The sequence below is a fragment of the Condylostylus longicornis genome, unplaced genomic scaffold (assembly GCF_029603195.1).
Source record: "Condylostylus longicornis isolate FDR11 unplaced genomic scaffold, ASM2960319v2 ptg000148l, whole genome shotgun sequence".
In the NCBI taxonomy this organism is placed as follows: domain Eukaryota; kingdom Metazoa; phylum Arthropoda; class Insecta; order Diptera; family Dolichopodidae; genus Condylostylus; species Condylostylus longicornis.
The window spans coordinates 1595007-1616949 of record NW_026578116.1 but is presented as its reverse complement, the minus strand read 5'-3'; the positions used below and the strand labels follow the sequence as shown (position 1 = coordinate 1616949).

Below are 21943 nucleotides of genomic sequence, written 5' to 3'. Positions count from 1 at the left end.
ATAATATTAGGCATCAATATAGTTCACTTAAAAACAAGTATTAGAGAACTTCGGAAGCCATTCTTGTCAAAGCTCAATGCATTTGTCAAATTTCAAATCTGCATTTTAAAGTGTTAAAATCATTGAGATTTTCAGTATACGAAATATATGGACAACAATTATAATGAAATTTATACTCTCATTCTGTACTATAGTTATAGTTTGCAATCACTTATATGTCTAAGACATACTCTGTCTTATTTCCTGTAAAATATCTGTAATTTTTTCTGTATATATTCTCTGTCCTGTAAAATATCTGTAATTTTTTTTGTATTTTACTGTATTATAATATATTTTCACGTGAAATATTCGCTTAAACATTGTTCCCTTCAAAAGGAATATAAGCCAATTTTAAATATTATAAATCTCGTTTCTGAATAATTCTCTGGATTTATAAAATACTGAAAATATTCTTCGAACTTAAAAAATTACATTAAACAGAGTATGTATAGCGATTTTTGTGATTTGGAATTCACTAATTTGGGTGTAATTTGGGTAATTAAAATAGTCAAGTCAAAATTAACCATAATGCCACCATAATAACTTACTTGGTTTCAAGAGAAAATTTAAAGAATCCTAAAAAATTGTTATGCAAACCGTCTTTTTTTTTTTAAATTTCTCTTCTTACTGAGTTTTTTGAATAAAATTCAAATTCGATAAGTTAACGCTGTTTTGCAATAAACTTTAAATTCTATGTGTCTCGTTTGAATTAGAACGAAATTTACTAGACAAAAAATAAAACTTAGTCCTGGAAAATTACTGCTATTTTGTAAACGAAAAAATAATTGTTCATAAACAATTTCTTTTCTCTCTTGGTATTCGTTTATTTTTGTAAAAAAAAAAAAATTCAAGTGAAAAAAATTAAAATAAATAAATACAAAAGAAAAGTAAAAAAAATGAAATTCGAAATGAACTGCCATAAATTTTATTAAAATGCCAATTTAGAGCCTATTCAATGATAAAAAAATATTCGTTTATTATATTAGTTATACAACATGAGAATGAAAGAAATTTAATTTTATACCAACATTATGTTTTTTTCTTTTCCTTCTATATTTCTGCATTTGCCCTCTTCGAAATTTTTTCTTTAAGTTCAAATTCTAAAACAGGAATAAGAATTTTCAAACAAAACTGATTTACTTTTTTTTTTCTCGATTTTTTAGCACAATAAATAAATAAACTGAACCTATTTTATTTTTATATTTCTCTCTTATTTTCACTTTTAATAAATTTCATATTTTAGAGACCATATAGAAAGTTGATCATCGAAGCGATTAATATAAAAATAAAATAAAATAAATAAGCAAATAAATCAAGTTAATAAAAAAAAATAATTCGATAGAAATTTATTAGATTGCTCATAGCATAAAATCAGAGTTTAATTTAAATAGCCTTTTGAAAAAAAATAAATTAAAAATTAAATAAACTCATATAACAAAAATATAATATTGAAGAAATATAGAAATTATTTTCATTTTCAAATGAAAATGCAATTAATTTTATATTTAATTTTAAAATTTTGAATAGTTTAAATTACTAGAAAATTGATTACAAAATAATTTAGAATATACAAAGGACAAAATTTGTCTCTAAATTATTATGGTATTAATAATATTATTAATAATTTTCTATATGTTTTATTAAGAACAATTTACAGAACACCCTATATTAAAACCATTATTGCCAATTCATTATAGTCAATAGTTGCAAGAACAAAAACACTGGTTTAAAGGAATATCAGCTTGGTATCTTATCATTTTGTTGGAAATTTGAATTTTCTATTAAACGAGCCTTTCCCCGAAGAATTTACTTAGCGCATTTTGAGCCTTTTTGGAATAGCTGAACCTTTATATAGGATATATTCACCAGTTATTTATAAAATAAATACAAAAATAATTTACAAAAAAAATTCTACCAATTTTTTGATGAATTCAAATAGAAAATTTGGAAACGATTTTACTCCAAATGTTATTTATTTTGAAGAAACTCTATTTTTTGTTTTATTCTAAAAATATCAACAATACGAGTATACAAGCTGAATTACCACAATAAATATGGGAAGAAATACAAATAACGTATATAACAGAAATTAATCATAAAGCACTGAGTTCAAAATTATTTCAAACCAAGCAAGACTTAACCTATTTTTATGCATTCTGAGCTTTGTAAACAATCTTACTTTTCGAAAAATATTATTCAATTTCGTATAATATATATAAAATAAATGAAAATTACTGATCCTAAAGTGTGAATGAAAACAGAAACGAGAATTCATTTCGAATTCGAATATTCTTCATAATTAATTTCTCTATTTCCTACATTTCAAGTTATTTAAATTATATTTGAAATCAAAAATTTTATGATAACATTATAAGACCAAAAATACAGAGCAATCAATCATCTGTAAATCAAGCCCCCGATAGTTATTCTATATTGCATAGTTCCAAAAGTATAAGAAATTATTTGTGTGCAAGAAAAATCTGGTACCTTTTTTCTTTCAAACAGCTGTAACTCAAAAAACGAGTATATCTGAATCACCCCACTCATACAATTTCTTTTTGAAAATTGACTAAAGAATTATCTCTGAAATTATTTGCCACCTCATGGGAAACAACTTGTATAGGTTCCAGCCATGAAACCCGAATATCTTAAACATGTTTTATTTTTTTTATATTTAAAATTAATTTTCTTATAGCTTGACTATCTAAGGAGAACTGGAACAAATCTTTGGAATTTTTTAATATCATATATTCTTTAATTACAACCACAGTATGGTGGCAAAATTTGCATCGTTTACCTCATTTGCCGATTTTACATAAACCAGACCTACACGGATTAATAAAATTCTATGTTCATTGCATAAATCTGTTATACATGTTTTTTTTTTTTTTGTAAAAATGCCCTGAATTCAAATGTTTAATGCCAACTTAACAAAAGTTTTACAGGTTTAATGACTTCCATGAACTAGTTCTATATAAGCCTTTATGATTAATTTAAAAAACTTCTTATAACGCTAAATTTGTGTCCATAAAATAGCAAACGGCTGATGCTGCCAAGAGACCATTTACATCTACCTTTTTAAAACAAAATTTTAAATGAAAAATTTTAATTATAGCTCCTGGTCGCCAACCGGAAACAAAACGTTTAAACAAACAATATTGTTTTATAATTCTAATTTTTCTACTATTATTCTTGTTTATTATTTTAATACGCAAAAATTTATTATTTTTATTGTATTTTTTTTTAATATTTATTTTAAAATACTAAGCATTTTAATAATGATTATTAAATATACATAAAAAAAAAAGTTTTATTCTAATATAAACTAAACTTAAAAAATTTTATCTTGTATAACATTATGGAACTAAAATACAAATAAGTAATCTTATACCACTCTCGCAAGAAATACAAACCTATAATTTTATTTTAGCCCATTTTTAAAAGCCTTGTGCACCTATACATACAATATTTTTATATAAATATAAAAATATTATTACATTATACATAAAAATAATTTTTTTTTACTTTTAAAATTTCAATTTACTATATAACAGTTTCCTTAAAACATAACCTCAAAAAATAAAAATGAAAAATATTAAATGGGTACCTATACATTATTTTTCTTTTGTTTTATTTTTAAGACCGCAATTATATAACAAAAATAATAAAATACAACTCATATGGTAGAGAATATAGAAATTCTCAAAAAAAAAAAAAAAAATTTAAACTCTTATACAATAATATTCCCTTATTACAAAACACAAAAAAAAATATGAAAAGAAAGAAAACATTTTCTTATACATAGTATTATTATTACTGTTATATTGTTATTATTTTTATTATTTTTATTATTATTTTTGTTCCCTTGCATATGCGGTAAAATGATTATAATTTCAAAATTGAAAAACTTTTGCACTTTCTTAAAAATAATAAAGAAACAAAAGAAATATAGAAAGCAACAAATAGCCATCTTTATTGTATTAACCAAAAAAAAAAACAAAAATTGTATATAAAAAAGTAAAAATTGTTGAAAATGTTAGTAAACAATATTAAAAAAAAAAAAAACAGAGAAAAAATTATCCTTAAGTTTTTTTCCCCACATTCTAATGTTATACATATACAAAATGTAGGAGAGCTCCTATAAAATTAAATCAAAAACAAAAAAAAAAACTTTTATAAAAAAAAAAGTTTTAAAAAAGGAATTAAACTATTTATAAAATAGAGCTAGTAAGATAATAAAAAGAGAACAACAACAATAACAAAAAAACAAAAATATAATAATAATACTAAAGAAAAATAAAATCTGTAAGAATCCTAGAAGAAAATTCCAAAAAAGTAAGAAAGAAACAAGAAAAAGGATAATAAAAATATTAAGCAATAAGACTTTGAATTTGTTTGTTTCCTCCCTGTTGTTGATTTCTTTATAATAATATATTCTTCACTGAACTTGTACACAACTTACGAGTAGTAGATATAGATAGCAACAAACAACAAAGATTTCTTTATAGCGTTTCTATTGTAAGATAGGGAATAGTTAAGAATTTTTTCTAGAGAGCAAAAATATTATAACAAAAAATATCATTTTCTTAAATTTCTTTCCAAAAAATAAACCAAATAAAAAAGAAAACCTCATATATCTCAACAAAATTTTGACTAATTAAAAATTTTTCATCATCTTTAAATTTAGGTCGTAAGTCCAATTTGACAATTGATAATAAAATCTTAATTTATAAACAAATCATTAAACCAATATGGCGATATGGCATTTAGCTGTGGGGTTGTGCCAAGAAGACTCACATTACCAAAATTCAAACCTTCCAGAATAAAGTTCTACGGGGAATGGTAAATGCGCCATGGTATATACGTAACAGTGATATCCACAGGGACTTAGGAATTCCTGTGGTTGTGGATAAAATTGGGAGTTGTGCTATAAAGCATAGGGCTCGTCTAGAACAGCATGTAAATATGGAAGCAGCTCGGCTGCTAGACAATGGCGTTATGGCAGAAAGACTTAAACGAACAAGACCATTCGATTTAACACGAAATACCAATTTCCTTATGGAAGGTATTTAATTCCTGCGCGGAAAAACCAAGTTAGCGCGGAAGTAATAGTTGGTCTGTAGGACCAGTTTTATCCGTTCAGAATTTAGGTGATTTTTTAGGGTAGGAGTCACGCTCCCCCACTGTCGGAGGAAAAAGGCAGATAGAGCCGTCCTTCTTCGTCTTTCGAGATTTTTTCACTTAGTAGAAAAAAAAAAAAATCTTTAAATTTAATATTATAAATTTAAAAATAAAATAAATATCTGTTTATTTTTTATCACCAAATTATTGCATTTGTATACCTTTTATTTACTTAAGCAGATTACTATCGGTTCCATTTCTTTATCGGAAATTCTATAATGCCGGAATAAAAAATATTAATATTATATATTATTAAATGTACAGATAAATGCGTACAACTGTTCCTCTCAAGAATTTACTATCTCTCAGAATAGAATACATAATTGTAAACTTGTATGCGCCCTACTGTAAGGAATGCAACCATTATAGTTTTTATACATAAATAAATTCTATAAATACTACTGTTAATATTTTTATCATACAATTTCCTTTAATAATATATTAATTTATATAAATTAATTTATGTTTAAAATAAAATGTATGTATTAAATCAGAATGATTAATTAGAATAATTAAACACAATAATTATAAGAACGAAAATCCATCAAGAATTAGATTTTGTCAAAAATTTTTTTTTTCCAATATACGAGTATGTAATTTTCGAAAGTTTTATTGCTATCAAAATTAAAATGATTAATTCAATTAGATTAGACTATTAAAATTTTCATTCAATTAGACTAATAAGTGTTTTTTTTTTTGATGCAATTAAAATGTAATTACTCAAGTTCTTAAAACCGATAATTGAACAGGTGATATGCAACTGAAGAATGTAGAGGTTATTTGTGTACCATGAAAATGGTTATTGCATAACCTGAATCTTTGACGGTAAAAATAAACAGTAATACTTTTAAAATATAAAGATTACTTTTAAATAAAAATAAAAATTTATAAATATTTTCGAAACTATTATAAAAATACACAAAATTAATATAAATTATTACTTACCTTTAAATTTTGCAATCCAGAGAAAAACATCTCAAATCATTCATTTTATTATTTCTTAATTTTCATTCATTATTTCTTAATCTTCATTTAAATTGTTTCTTTATTTCTTCCAAATTTTCAAATTATTTTATAGATATTAAATCAGTTTGTTAAACACGTTAACCATAATATATGTAAATAATATTAATCTTGAATTAACTTGATTTCTCAAATTTTTTTTCATTTCCTAATAAAATATAAGAAATAATTCATTTTTATAATTATTAAATTCATGCATTTTTCAGTTAAATAATTTGTTTATAATTATTTACCTAAATAATTATCTAATTTTCATAAAAAAAAAAATAAGTTTATTTTAATTCAAAGACAATGAAAATTAAAAACTTATAGTCGAACATCTCCTTCGAATTCAAGTACAGAAATACCTCGTTTTAATTCGTCTCTCTTTTATAACAAATTTCGACTTTTAAACAACATAATTTTTTATGATTCAAGACCATTTGAATCATAATTTGTGCCCATATATTTTGAAGAAATAATTTTACATTCCCTATCATCTAAATAATTTCATTTTAAATATAGAAAATTTAGAACCCAAAAAAATTTTAAAACAATGCATTCCTACATTATAAACTTAAAATATAATAATCATATTATAATACATTTGAATTTTATTTATAAAGAATTTCAATTATACATTAAAAGTTCTATCTACATCAAAATCATATTTTATTGTAATGCTATCAGCGATAATATTAAGAACTTTTTATATTGAACAAAATAAAATCCATTTAAAATATAAAACACTTGATTGTTTAATATTATATTTGTGGCCTGTGCACATACATACTTATCTATTAGATTATATTGATTTATATTTAAAAATATAACATGTTTATATATACATATACATATATTGTATTTGAAAGAGAACTCACATTTTACTTGACTTGCCTCTGAATTAGTTTAAAGAAAAAAATTTCAGAAGACATAAAAGTTTAATGGAATTTTTCAATAAAATATCATATTGAAACTTTAAAATTTTTTTCTTATTAGAAGTTCTACAAAATAAATGAATATGTATATGATGAGATTTTAAAAACTATTTCTGTGTCATGATATTGAAACAATGATAAAATCATGAAATACTAACATGAAACAAAATTCTTTTTTATTCTGGGATAATTATTAAAGTTTCTGTCCAAATAAATTTTAAATAAATATGAATTTAATTATAAAAAATTAGAAAATTTTTGTTTAAATTTAAAGTTGAAAAAATAATTTTCCAATTCAATTTACGTAGGTAAATTTTTAGAAATCTATTTTCGCTTACAATGCCAAACAAAGCACTACAAATATATAATCCGGTGCAATAACTCAACAGACTGGGTTTTCCAGCTACGTATTTCTAAAACTTTTATAACATAGTCTGTTATGTGGTAGAAATTTATAAAAAGAAAATTGTCTAGTGCATAGAATATACTTATATAGTTAATTTATTGAATTTTGATGAATACATCTTAAACCTGCAGTTTAACCTGTAAAAATTCTCTAAAATTAATATTGAATAAAATTATTAAAATGATTTCCGAATATCTATGATATTCTAACTAAACTAAATAGCTAATAAACTGAATAGAAAAGTTAAATCAAATTTTTAATTATGTTCAGTTATCTTTTTCTGTATTACAATAAATATTTGGAAATAATTACTACTCAATTTTCTTATATACAATATTGTACATACAATACTTATGTACATATAAAAGAATTTTTAATTTTCAATATAACATACCTTTTTCATAAATTTTTTTTTTTATTTTGCACAACTTAACATTAATTAATATTTATTTAACAGTATATTCAAATAGAAATTTTACTTTAATATAATGAATGACTTTTAAAATTTATGTGTTTTTATTATAGAATTATAATCAACAAAAATTTACTTTTATAAAATACTATGACCGGCCTTACATCTTTTTGAACAATTTAATTCAACCAATCTTTGTTATTATTTTCAATTGGTTTGTATTCAATAAATTTTTCTTGATCATCAACAAAAATTGGACAAACATCATCAAAAAGTTGCAATGAAAACGAATTCAAATTAAATGCAATATTCCTTAAATAATGATAGTATCTTGTACCAACTCGCTTTTGATTTGATTTCGATTTTTCACTACGGCATATTGAACGTAACATAGGTTCAAAATCTAGTGCTATTGATCTTTTGCTACGTTGATTTCCTGGTGAAATATGTGACAGTATATTTTCACTATAAAAATTAAATAACAATTAGTATTAGATTCCTGATTAATCGGCATAAAATTAATTACTAGTAAAATGTATCATAATAAAAATACTTACACCGGCTTAGGTTTTTCATCAAATAAATTATAAGATAGCTCGTCAGTTTGTATCAAATAATCAATACTTTTTTCGACCAAATAGTGAGAAATATCTTGTTCTACGGAATTAACTAAACCACAACCGCCATTATATGCATCAACATTTGAAGCTAATGATATACTATCATAAAAATCAACTATTTTCTCCATTTTAGTGCAATTTACTATACTTGTGTTTTTCTTTTCGACGGATTTGTTTGATTCTTCATTATGAGAATACAAAAATTTATAAACTTCATTTATATTTACCCAAAGTAAATCAAAATTAATTGGAAATGGTATTTTGTAGCGAATATTTTGTGATGCAGTAAAAAATTCAAATAGTTGCCTGTGGATATAAAAATCATTTGGATCACATGGCTTTTTAATACTTTTATCAGTGACAGAAACATCTTCTTTAATATAATCTTCTTCCTTACAAGTATTATACCCATTATTGGCCTGGCTCATGTTATCAGTTTCAACAATTCCCTTTTTGGGAGAAGCGAAATAGGATTTTACCGGAGATTTATTTGTGCAAATTTCTTCTTGAACTTTTCTATCGCCTCCGCTTTGTATAAAAAATTGCATTTCCAAAATCGTTTTTCTCAAATCCATTTTGTTGAAATAATAGAGACTTACAATGTCATCCAAATGAATCGGACAGTTTTCCATTAGAGATAGTATTGTTAAAAACTTCGAAATATTGACACTATGCGGTTTTGTAAATTCAATATAATTTTGATTGATCAATCTTTGTAAATGTTGACAATTTTTATCATTTGCTAGTATAACTACTGGACGTTTTGAGATGCCTACCAACTGATAAATAGCATCGACAAAGCCTTGATCGTGATTTTCAAATAAAATATCAGCATCCTCAACCAAAATTAGTGACATTTTTGTGCTACTATCTGGTTCAGAACTTAAGGAATTTTCATTTGACAAAACATCTTTGATTTTTTTTAACCCGCTAAGTGATCTTTTCAAAAGAAGATTAGATTTTTTTGAATCTTTGCGTATTTGGTGAGACTGTGTTGCTTCTTGCAAATTTTGAAGCAATTTTTTTCCGCTCCGCTTCATGCCTGCATTTATTTCTAAAACATTAAAATTCAGTTCATTAGCTAACGCAAAAACAGCATTTGTTTTTCCGCAAGAAGTTGGTCCTACCAAAACAACGCAATTTGGTATATCCGAGTTACTACTTGTGTCATTCGTACAATCAAAAGAGCTATCTAGCTCTTCAGAACGAACTGTTTTACTTTTATTTTGCCAATTGGATAAAAATTCTTTCAACTGATAAACAGGTGTTACATTTACTAATATTTGTTCCGAAACAAGTGGTTTATATTTATCTGAAAATTAATAAAAAATTAAACCATGATTTTTGAAGTAAAACTATATTAATATACCACAAAATAGTAATTCTCCATTTGGCGCAGATGTGGGTGGTTTTATATTATCTAAAAGACATAAGTCCTTTTTTGCATCAGATTCCAATTTGATTTCCCTGTTTCGTCTAGTACTAACAATAAAAGATTCTGTTATTTCCTGGGTATCTATAGCAGTATCCATTGCACTAAAATATCTGTATTTTTCTCTTAATTGATTATAGCATTTGTACGTGGGAAATTTATCGTACAGATTTTTCCATTCTTTGATTAATATTCGTTTATTTTCTAAAGATTTCAATTCTGAAAGTGGATCCAGAAACGAAGATGCCTTTTCAATATGTAAAACATTTCTAATACATTTATCAGACTTTTTGTTTTCAAACGAACAAAGTTCAGAGTCGTCTTCTTCATCAATTATTCTCCAAGTAATATTTAAATTGTTCAAATTTATAGAACTTGAATCATCATCTTGTACCCATGAAGGTACATGACTTATTCTAGGAAAAACCGTATTGTATAGTTCATAATTTTGTTCAAATTGTTTCATTTTAGCAATATCTATTCTCATTTTTTCGGGTATTCCAGACATCAGAAAGTCTTGACGTGCTTTTAACCTTTCAGGATCAATATAAGTCTTTTGAACCGCCTTTACAAACAATGGAGCTAGTTTTTTAGGCTGGGGAGAAATTAAATCTTCTTTGTTATCATTCGTTATACATATTCTACTGTCAACATCAACCACATCATTCGTATCATCATCTATATTTATTGTAATAATTTTCTTTCGCGTTTTATTTTTTTCAAAACTAGAATCTAACTCATAGTCATTGACATCATATCGGGCCTTCCCAACGCAAGATCTTCGCGGTCTTTCACTGTTTCTCGGGGTACTGGTTAATATTTCATCCTGAAGTTCCTCAACATCCACTTCATTCTTTAATTTTTCTTTCTTTTTTCTACCTCTCTTTGGTACTTCATTATCAGCCGCATTATTTTGCAAGTTTTCATTAAAAAATTTTGATTTTTGTTTTATTTTAGAAATCTGTTCTTTTTTTTTAAAGTCTTGAGTTTTTTCAGTTGGCGAGGGTGTTGTTTTTCCAAAATAACCATACAAATCTTGTCTACCTTTTATTGGCGAGGATAAGTTCATTAAAAAATCATCTGTTGAAGAAATGTCATTATTTATTTCCACTAGTTTTCTTGAATTTCGAACAGATCTTCTCATATTTTCTTCTTTCTTTTCTGATTTATTTTCAGAAATTTGTTCGTCATTCTTTTTATGTTTTGATATTTTAAGTACATTCTGATCATTTTGATTGGTTTCTTTTTGTTTCAATTTTTGAGAAACCATTTTTTTATAACTACGACGTTTTTTTGGCTGATTTTCTATCATTTCTTTGAGTCTAAAATTATTCTTAAAAATAAATATGTACACAAGTAAATTACTTGTTTTGAAAAAGTTTACCTTATTGCTCTTTTGTCCATTTCTTCTTCAATATACTGTTCCCTTGCAGCTTCTTTAAGCTTTCTTTTTTTGCCCCCTCTGCGATCTGCCCATTCTTCAAGCATTAATTTTCTTTTTAAATTTACGTTCCTTTTTTCAATTACTTCTACGTTAATAATTTCGGGCGATTCTTTTCCTGGACTATTGCTACCAATACTTTTATTTCTGGCGCTCATTAAAAATTCAAATGCATTTACGGTTTTCTTGTCTTCAACTACTCCTGAACTATTAATTGAATTAGTGCTCAAATCATTTTTATCTGCAAAGGCACTGCACCTGCTTGAAACTGGTTTAGTTACTAATTCTGACATTTTAATATGTTTGCCATTCGGTATCACTTCAGATTTGGAGGACTTAAAACTTTCACATCCTTTCTTTGTAGGACTTAACATATCCTGTATAGTTGGTTTTCCACCCTTATGCTTCTTTCTGCTTCTTTTAATTTTTTCTTTTTCTGCATCTGATGGCGATAATTTCCTATTACATTCATCACTTTCATTAGAATTACTCTTATGATGTTTATGGTGTTTAGATCTTTTTTCAGCAGCTTTATTTTTATGTTTGTTTCTATGCTGTTTTTTAACTAAATTCAAAACCTCTTCCATGTTTTTAACAATTTCCTGGTTTTTTGATTTTTTCGTTTTTTGATCTATGTGCAATACTTTGCCATTACTTTTACAGGTTCCATTTTCATCTTTTCCTGCGGAAATTTTTACAGATACATCCCCATGATTTTTAGTTGGACTCTCAAAGTAATTTACTATGGTATTCATTGAATTAAAGTACGTATTTGATTTCAAACTGTAAACTTTAAAATGCTTGATGAAAATAAAACACTTTACGCAAGCCTTATCTGCAATATACCGTGATTATTTTTTTAGTTGACCGATTTGCTAATTTTAAGTAAAATAAATTATATTTTTAAGATTTTTCTAAAAAAATTACAATATTCAATGTAAAAATTCCAATTAATTCAAAGCATTTTACCAAATAATAATAAACGTCATTTGTCAAAGAAAAAGAATTGGCGCTAAATCTCAAATATTAAATCAGAAATTCTTAAACTTTCTGTTGTCGTAATTTGTTAAAATAACGCTACGTAAAGCTTAGAAAGGCCATAGGTCTACCACAAGTATATTGCAATTCCCACAAATTAGAAATATTAAAAGGAAAACAAGCTCCCTAACACTCCCGGAAAAAGCTTATATTGAAAAAAAAACGCGGTGAAGCCAAAAATTTCAAGTCGTCAGAATTTCGTCAGACATAATTGAATTCTATTTATAAACAATTTAAAAAATTGATGTTATTGAAATTAAAATGCCAGAAATTAATTAATTTAAGCAGCATTAGAATAGTTTTATTTTGATGAATTCATTAGTTCGTCTTACGTGCACCAAAATAATATCGACGAATATATTTTATATGAAAGTTTGAATATATCTCGTTTTCTATATTTTCAGCCCAGTATTTTTCCTCTCCTTAAGGAAGTTGCATCAACTTCAACGTTTAAGTACGGAGGTTTTTGAAAATGTCATTTTGTGGTTCAAAAAGGTGACGTTAATTTCGCTTAAAATTTGGATATGGAATGAAAAAACAGCAATTGGTTTTAAACTAAACTGTGACATTAACTCCATTCGAATATGTTAACGAAAAATTGTAAACAGTTTTTAAAAAATTACAAACTGTTTGAGTGCTTAATTGCATGCCATAATACAGTTGTACATTTCCGAGCTCGAATATAAACTTATGAAAATGGAATACAATTAAGCAATCACACAATTGCATAACTTAAAATTTCAAGTTGGCTACGCAATAAAAAATATCTCGCAACGGAAAATCTAAAAAGAACTTAAGGTTGAATCGCACTAACGCAGCGAGAAATAACCGCATGTGGCAACACTGTGTTTGACTTTAATTAACTGTGTATTATGTCAATGTTAATTGGTTATTTCGTCAACGTCACTTTTCAAGCATTTGTCTTTATTTTGGGAAAGTTTTAAAATTGTTTATTTAAATATTTTTTATTCTTTAGTTTATGATATGTAAGGTTTGCTTTATATTAAGTTATTTTTTTAAACAAAAAGAAATATTTTTGTGTTACATACGTTCCTATATGTTTTAGAATCGGGAAATGAAAATTAAAAAAAATGGAAAAAGAATCACTTTCATCTGACGCGAACAAAGAAACCCAAATAAAAATTTTACAGGAACAATTGAAGGCTAGTGGAAACCGATTGCAAGCATCACTCACCGAGTATCGTAAAAAAATTGAAGCTTCTAAAAACGATAACAATGGACCTTCCAAAAGTAAATCAGAATCCCCTGCTCCGAGCCTAAGTAGCGAATCATTGAGTATAAATAGTAAAAATGGATTTTGTGCTAACAAGGAAAAAAAACCAATATCTAAAGTCAAGATTGATTCAGACTTTTCTCTTTCGAATAGTTCTTTGAATTCACACAGCACAAATGAACATAACACACCTAGCGCAATGGCTAAGAAACGGGAAATTTTAGAAAGAACAGAAATAAAAGAAAAAATTGGACAAATTAAAAACAAAATAATAAGATTCAACAGGAAGAATAGTGAAGCTCCAAGATATCCATCTGTGAATGCAGGTAGGAACAGATCAATATCAGAAAGGTCTTACACTAGTCAGAGTACCTCTGTTGGAAATCGCCAACGATCTCTATCGGGAACTTATTCCACTGCCGATTCAGAGTTTTCAAATATATCACAAAATACAAAAGAAAGTATCTTGACGAATGGAAAGAAAATGGGTAGTGATATAAGTGAAGACACAGCGAAAATAAGAAAACGTGGGTCACGTGGCAAACGTGGAAGCAAGTCTAAATCAAAAGAAACTCAAGCCAATGCAGAACACATTCCGTATTATGCTAAAGAATGTGATAGTTTGTACATTAATGCCGAAACTTTATTAATACTGGATTTACTTTTTCTTCCTCTGGAACAACATCACGAATATTTGCTCAATTTAGCAAAAATTCGAAAAATATTAGTACCAAGTCCCGAGGGATATGTATATAATCCTAGATTGAAACGCATGAATTCAATATTAGAATTAGGTAACCAATGTAGAAATCTTAATTCAGAAAATTTAAAAAAAATTCGAAAGTTAATGTCCAATGATCAAGAAAATGGTTTTGATAAAAGCAAAGAAAAGAAAGTACGTTTAGATTCGGAATCAAAACGAATCGGAGAGAAAAAATCGAAAGTATTTGAAGACTATGTCAACGAAATAGTAGGAGATTACTTGTCAGAAGATAAAAAGGAAGAATTTTTATTTCCAAAAAGGCCTAAGTCTCAACGTACTAAAAACTATTTCAATTCTAAAAACTTTGAAACAGAATTGGAAAAATACGCACAAAAACTTGTGGAAGCAAATTTAGGGGTTATTGTTGAAAGTGACATTAGAATTAATGGCAAAAACAATGAGCAAGCCTTTGTTAAAAATGTATCTGGGAAAAAAGACGCATTTATAGGATCGCTAGTTGGAAGAAAATATGCTTTACATGGTGACATAGTAAAAATATTTGTACGTAATGACGACTCTGAAAAACAAGCGACTAAATATTTGAACGAAGTTAAACTTAGAGAAAATATTGAAGCCTTACAAGATGAGAAAACAACCCAAAATAATACTTGTAATGAGGCTGAAGGTAATCACATAAAATTATATTTTACAAAATATAAAATGCAATTTATTTAACAATTTTTAAAATATGTTTAAATTATTAAATTTGTTTAAAATTGACACCACATGACAACATATTTTAAATTCTTTTAAGTTTTAGGTAATCAACCAGGTCCAAGTTCTGTAAATGCAGATAATATCAATACTGATAATGTAACAACATGCGATGATAACGACAATACAGAATTATGCGATGAATTGGAACAATTAAATAATAGTAACGATTTACTGATTGAACCGGAAAATGATATATTACCCGAAAAGAGTTCAAAAGCTTTTGTTATAAAAATTGTTGAAAAAGTTCACAATCGTAAATGTGTTGGAAATTTTTTATCGTATCGCAAAAGTTGCGAATTTATTACATTTGTTCCTAGAGATTTAAAAATGCCCAACATTCGAATTTATAAAGCAGACTGGCCAGAACCATTTCAAAAGGGTGAACTACAAAGCATCAGTGATGTTTTATATGTTGCCCAAATAACAGACTGGCTGAACGGTATTTGTATTGGTAAAATTTTGCACCCTATAGGGAAATGTGGTGAATTAGAATCTGAGAATAAAGCGATTCTCTTGCAAAATGGACTAGAAATGGATCCATATGATGAAAAATTTAATAAAATGTTTGACGAGCCTTTGCTCATCACAGAAGACGATATTAAAATAAGAGAAGATCTCCGTTCTGAGTGTATTTTCACCATTGATCCCTTAACAGCTAGAGATTTAGATGATGCTATGTCTTGCAAAACCATGCCAAATGGTAATTATGAAATAGGGGTTCACATATCAGATGTCACACATTTTCTTAAGGAAAAAACCGAGTTAGATGAAATAGTTTCTCTGAGATCAACAAGTGTTTATATGGTTAATGAAGTATTTCATATGTTACCTAAACCATTGTGCTTCAAATGCTCTTTATTGCCAGGTGAAGATAAATTTGCCTTTTCATGCTTTTGGGAAGTAACCCCCTCTGGTGAAATTAAAAACACGCGTATGAGTAGAACCATTATAAATTCATGCACTCAATTTGCTTATGAACATGCACAAAAAATAATTGATTTTCCGAACAAAATATTTGAAACCGATGATTTTCCTCAAATTCACAACGGCTGGTCTGTAGAAGATATAGTAAAACGAATCAAAATCTTGCATTTAATTGCAGAAATATGGCGTAAAAATCGTTTTCAAGATGGAGCTTTAAAAATAAACAGACCTAAGCTTTATTTTCGTCTTGATGGAGAATCCGGAGAACCAGTTGAGTTTTTTCAAGCCACATTACAAACGGCTAATTATTTGATCGAGGAATACATGTTAATGGCCAATCGATCAGTAGCTGATTTTATTTATAAAAAATATCCTAAAATAGCTTTTCTTCGAAATCATGATCCACCGCTGCCTAATGTTATTCAAAAAGTACAGACCAAATTAAAACAATTAGGTTTTAATTTGGATATAAGTAGTTCAAAATTGATTTACAGTAGTTTAACTGACATAGTTGAAAAAAGTGATAATCCGCCAACTTTAGAAGCTTGTTTAAATCACTTAATATCCAATTCAATGACAAGAGCAAGGTAGGTTAATATTTAAATGAAATCATGAAGATCTTGTAGTTAATAATTTATTTTAATGTGCTAGATATTTCTGTAGCGAAAACGCCAAAACACCAGAAGAATTCTGGCATTACGCTTTATCAATACCAATTTATACCCACTTTACTAGCCCCATTCGAAGATATCCAGACATATTAGTACATAGGTAAATGAAAAAAAATGAATTCCGCTTAAAGTAAAATTTTGATTTTTGACAGAGTTTTGGCAGCAGCACTTGATTATGATAAACCTCCATGTCGTAGTACAGATGAATTGCACGTATTGGCTGCAATTTGCAACGAGAAAAAATATACTGCAAAATTAGCTGGAGAAGATAGTTCTAATTTATATTTTATGTATTATATAAAATCTAACAAATCTATTATTATGAAAGCTGCAGTACTTGAAACTTTCATGCGTTCAATGGAAGTAATTTTATTAATGTCAGGACACCAGATTCGAGTAACTTATCCAAATGATAAGTCCCCTGTGAAAGTAGCTTACAACACTAGCTCGAAAACAGCCTTTTTAATTAAAGAGAGCGAAGAGCCAGTAGAGTTGAAAAAATTTTCTGAAATTGAAATCGAAGTTTATATAGAAAAATTCAAAATTAAAGGTCGTATACCTGGAACAGCAAAAAATGTAACAAATGAGCTAAAAAATGGCCTGATAAAAGAAAATAATGCAGAAAATTGTATAGATAAAGTAGATGAACTGGAAACTGGCAGTAGTGATAAAAATGATGAAATTTTATTGCCCGATGACAATGAAGAAAAAAATAAAGAAAGTGAATCGGAATCCGATAATTCATTATCCGACAAAAATGATTTGTCAGATAATGTACCCACCAATTACACATGTGATGCAGAAGATAGCTTAAATTTAAAAACTGTAGTCCCTGTCGATTCGGAAAATAAATTAGCAATTACGTCAGACAATGCAGAAAATTGTCCTCTGGAATTGTCCAAAGCACAAACGGACAAAGTTGATAATTAAGTCAATTTTTATATGAATATCTATAGGATATAAAAAACTTAAAATAGATTTAGGACAACGATCATGTTACAGAATATCTAGATTTTAAGTTGCTAATGTTAATAGCGCGATTTAACTTTTGATTTCCAAAATTTTTTGTTTTGTAATAGTGCGTTAATTAATGTATTTTACAAGTCAATAGCAGATAAGAATAAAAAAAAAATTGATGTACAAATTTTATTTTCGAATCAATAAATTTTGGAAGTGTTCTAAATATTTTTGTTTATGATTTTGTAAATTGCTATTAACTAACTATAAAAAATTGAACAATTTAAAATGTTTAAATTATTTTTGCCAAATAAAATAAAAGACCAAAACAATTTGAAATCTAAAAAAATATATTAAACTTGATTGATAAACTTTCCATATTTTATTTCAAATCAACAGATAACAATTTTGTTTTTTAGTTTTACCTGTCAAGAATTTATTACGTCAACATCCATCATTCGATTTAATTTTAAAATACCTAAGAAAGTGGCTAAATTTCACAAAAAGAATCTAATATTACAATTTACTTAGTGTTAACTGCTTTGTCTACCCATTCCCTTATTTTATCAGTGTCCTGTAATCCAACAAGTCTATTTTGAACTTTTCCATTTTTCATAACCATCAAGACAGGTACAGAAGCGACATCATAATCCAATGCTAAATCACTGTGCTCATCAATATCAACTTTAGCTAATTTTACAGCACCTTTTTTTTCACCAATAACAGTTTCAATTCTAGGAGTTAACATTTTACAAGGATTACACCAGCTATAACAAAAATTTTATTTTTACTGAATCACATAATCTTTAAAAGAATTACATACGTCGCAAAAAAATCTACTATAACAACTTTATCACTTTTTTTAACTTTTTCTTCGAATTCTTCTGGGCTTTGGACCTTAAAAATTTCCAAACGAGACACTGATGTTTGAATAGATCGTGTATAAGGCAATAGACCTGAACCTCGAAATAAACTCAATGAACGGCTCAAAAGCATTTTGATACCAAATATCTTGACTCTAAAAATCAAATTATGAATAACAAACTATAAAAGTTACTAAGTTTTTACTTACAAAATTTTATTAAAAGCAAAATTGAATTTTTGTAAGCTTAAATAAAATTCCGAGGTTCTTAATCAACTTTGTTGTTAAAAATTGCCAATTAGAATAAAAGCCTTCAGTATTTGAAGTGTTTTTGACATTGACATATTAGCTCTGTGCAATTGAAATGAGCTAAAAACTTTCTTATGTACATAAGACACAAAAAAAAGTTTAAATAAGAAACACAATATGGTTCTTCCGCATTAAATAAGTTTTTTTCTCATTATTGTGACTTTTGCCATAAATTGACCGAAGAGTGCAAACCGCAAATATGTCTTTTGAATAATTTTTTTAGATATAATCAAATACAAAATAATACTTCAATAATAAATATGCAAAATATGGTTTAAAATATCTGATGAAAAAATGAGACGTTTTATTCTAAGATCTGTACATATACTTCTAAAATTTTGACAACAACAACAAATATACCGAAATATCTAATATTAAGTATACAATTTTAACGAACCACCAATATTTTTTGTTATCTTATCAATAATATTAACAGACAACAGGCAATTGTTACGACCGACAATGGTTACTGATCAATTCCTCATTCAACGCTTTCTACAATGAAAATTTGTTGACAATTATACTTCATTTTGGCTTTAGCACTCAGCAAAATCATAAAACTAAATGGTTCGTGTTGTAGTAAGTTTCTTTTTTTTATTTTAAGATTAAAAATTTGATTTATCATGTCCAAGATAATGCATAATTCTAAGAAATAAACCTAAAAAAAATTTGTTTTTGCTTTGAAAATCGTCTTGATTATATGTTTAATATTTGTGATCTGAAGTTTTCACTTGACAGACATGTTATTCCTAAGGTAACTGATAGAACTCAGACTTTACGTCAAATTTTAATGATTTCGCTTTGAAAATTATACCCAAAATAAAAATGAACTAATCTCTGCTTTAAATTTCCACTAAAAATTCATTGTCACAATTTTACTTTTAAAAAATCTGTTAATAACTCTGATGAGCATATACTTCGTTTATATTATAGCTTCAAGCATCTTGAAGCCGGCTTCACTCAAGTAAATCAAAACATTTTGACATAATGACTTAAAATGTAAAAGCTAAACGTCGTTTTTGAGCTTTCAAGCTAACAAAAGTAAAAAGGCAGCTAACAAAAGTAAAAAGATGATTTCAAGTCAAGTACTCACACTATATGGCTGTGTGAAGTAATAGAGTAATTTCTATCATTTGACGTCAAACCGTATTTACATATACGGTTGCCATTGAACTTAAATTTAATCCTGGATTTTGTCGTATATAAACAGTACCGTAGTATATAAAGATTTTTGACATATCATGTTGCATGACGCCCACGAAAACCAGGCTTCATTTCATATAAAAGGAACAATAGAATCGAGTTGTAAAGAGAAATTTAAAAATTAGACGGTTTTCAGAAAGACCAACTTTACGGCTTCATAGGTCGAAAAACGAAACGTAAAAACGAATACTCCTTCATATTATTTGTTCGCCTGATCTCATTCAATCACATTGCATATAAAGAACCGTCGTTTTTCCAGCATACTGTATTTATTATGCGTACAATGTAGTTATGTATGGGCATTGGACAAGAACATTCACCAAAATGCGATTTAACGTCAATTTGACTTTGACTTATCTTAGTGCTGTTTTCCAGTACAAAAAACATGATCAAGGTGTTTATTGTGTCATGCATAATTCTTGTTCAACAAGAATATACGACACAATCAACCCAATAAACAACAAAAGTAGGAATTATCATCTTAAAATTAAAATATCGTTAAAACAGGAAAATGGTGAAACTGTTTATACCACTTGTTCATAATTATTAATCGTTAGCTTAATTATTGTTAATATTTGGAGATATGTTGGAGATTTTATTAAAAATAAAAGATCGCAATTTAAGAAATGAACAATTATGCAATTTGTTACTTGATTTTGTAATAAAATTCCCTAAGCAAAAGGACATTAAACTAGAACTAACAGAAGATTTAGTTAAATACGATTTTTTAAATATTTTAAATGAAATATTGATTTCCGATATTAAAATTATTCAGCTTATATTATATTTAGTGTGTGTAATTACAGAAACCAATATTGTTTTTGAAAATGTAAAAAATTGTTTAAAATTTTATTTGATTTCTAAAAATGTACTAAGATTAATTTATTTAATTATTGAAAAAACAAATTCTCTTTGTGTTCAAAGAAATTTTCTTGAAATAATTTTTATGTTAGAAATAATTTTGAAAAGGTAAGTAAGCATTAAAATAATAAATTACTTAAAATATAAATTTATTAATCATTAATTTTTTTTTAGATTAATTTCGCATGGAGGATTAACTCAGGCAGAAATAATTATAGAATATCAGCAATTCATGAAAAGTTTACTATTTATATTATATAAAATTTTAGAAAACACAGATTTGTCTTATTTTATTAAAATTTCATTAATAATTTTATTTGTAAGAATTTTAAAAGTATATAATGAGCATCATAAAATTCTTTTTGATCAAAATTTATGTAAAATTATTTTTGAGTTTAACAAAAAATTTGAAAAATTCCTCTTGAATATTGAAAAATTCAATCAAAACAATTTAATTGAGTTAAAATGGTTCGTAAGAGCTCTTAAACTTGAAAAAATTCAATTTAAATTGAATATGTTAGATTATAATTTCTTAGAAATTTTGTCAGATTTATAATTAAAGAATTATTTCGGATGTAAGTTAATCAAAGATGCAAATAATTTATGAAAAAAAATGAATTTATGTTTATATCTTAAATATTCTATATTTTCTTATTTACAATGGATTTAATTTGAATTCTGTATTGATGTTCTATAACAATCAGAAGAAGATCTAAGCGCCTTAGGGAATACTTTGAAAAACACATGATATTTGAAAATATTTTAGGTTTTCTTATCTAAATTAAACATAAGGTAAGTGAAAGTTTTATTTTGTAGTTTTAAGTTTGAAATTTCAAACAGTTTTGTACGATTTTAGATCATCGAGGCGCATCAATCTTTAAAAATTTTTACAGATATTTACAGATTAAAAGTGGCTCAATATATAATTGTAAA

General features: G+C 26.5%; 3 protein-coding genes across 4 annotated transcripts; 1 reads left to right on the top strand and 2 right to left on the bottom strand.

Annotated features, from left to right (window-relative positions):
- Nucleotides 1-7988: 7988 nt before the first annotated feature.
- On the bottom strand, nucleotides 7989-12427 carry LOC129615794 (enhanced level of genomic instability 1). The gene is made up of 5 exons (XM_055531162.1): nucleotides 12318-12427; nucleotides 11415-12261; nucleotides 9968-11352; nucleotides 8536-9910; nucleotides 7989-8443 (listed from the first exon to the last, which is right to left on the bottom strand). The coding sequence occupies exons 2-5, from the start codon at nucleotides 12224-12226 to the stop codon at nucleotides 8158-8160; spliced, it is 3858 nt and encodes a 1285-aa protein (XP_055387137.1). The 5' UTR covers nucleotides 12227-12261; nucleotides 12318-12427; the 3' UTR covers nucleotides 7989-8157.
- A 977-nt stretch (nucleotides 12428-13404) lies between these two features.
- Nucleotides 13405-17981, top strand: LOC129615804 (DIS3-like exonuclease 2). Of its 2 annotated transcripts, none has more exons than XM_055531186.1 (5): nucleotides 13405-13495; nucleotides 13576-15131; nucleotides 15267-16734; nucleotides 16799-16918; nucleotides 16971-17981. In XM_055531186.1, the coding sequence occupies exons 2-5, from the start codon at nucleotides 13601-13603 to the stop codon at nucleotides 17746-17748; spliced, it is 3897 nt and encodes a 1298-aa protein (XP_055387161.1). In that variant the 5' UTR covers nucleotides 13405-13495; nucleotides 13576-13600; the 3' UTR covers nucleotides 17749-17981. The 2 variants fall into 2 exon arrangements, with proteins under 2 accessions (XP_055387161.1, XP_055387159.1); XM_055531184.1 differs by having other exon boundaries at nucleotides 15261-16734.
- A 126-nt stretch (nucleotides 17982-18107) lies between these two features.
- LOC129615805 (thioredoxin-like) lies at nucleotides 18108-18952 on the bottom strand. The gene is made up of 3 exons (XM_055531187.1): nucleotides 18848-18952; nucleotides 18599-18793; nucleotides 18108-18542 (listed from the first exon to the last, which is right to left on the bottom strand). The coding sequence occupies exons 2-3, from the start codon at nucleotides 18769-18771 to the stop codon at nucleotides 18299-18301; spliced, it is 417 nt and encodes a 138-aa protein (XP_055387162.1). The 5' UTR covers nucleotides 18772-18793; nucleotides 18848-18952; the 3' UTR covers nucleotides 18108-18298.
- Between the last annotated feature and the right edge of the window lie 2991 nt (nucleotides 18953-21943).

Bases quoted from the DNA above. Each gene is read 5' to 3' on its own strand.
- LOC129615794 (XM_055531162.1), bottom strand. From the start codon at position 12,226: ATGAATACCATAGTAAATTACTTTGAGAGTCCAACTAAAAATCATGGG. The intron at 9,911-9,967 runs GTATATTAATAT...ATTAATTTTCAG, and splicing joins TGGAGAATTACTATTTTGTG to ATAAATATAAACCACTTGTT. The intron at 8,444-8,535 runs GTAAGTATTTTT...TAATTTTTATAG, and splicing joins GATGAAAAACCTAAGCCGGT to TGAAAATATACTGTCACATA.
- LOC129615804 (XM_055531184.1), top strand. From the start codon at position 13,601: ATGGAAAAAGAATCACTTTCATCTGACGCGAACAAAGAAACCCAAATA. The intron at 15,132-15,260 runs GTAATCACATAA...AATTCTTTTAAG, and splicing joins TACTTGTAATGAGGCTGAAG to TTTTAGGTAATCAACCAGGT. The intron at 16,735-16,798 runs GTAGGTTAATAT...TTAATGTGCTAG, and splicing joins AATTCAATGACAAGAGCAAG to ATATTTCTGTAGCGAAAACG.
- LOC129615805 (XM_055531187.1), bottom strand. From the start codon at position 18,771: ATGCTTTTGAGCCGTTCATTGAGTTTATTTCGAGGTTCAGGTCTATTG. The intron at 18,543-18,598 runs GTATGTAATTCT...TTTTTGTTATAG, and splicing joins ATAGTAGATTTTTTTGCGAC to CTGGTGTAATCCTTGTAAAA.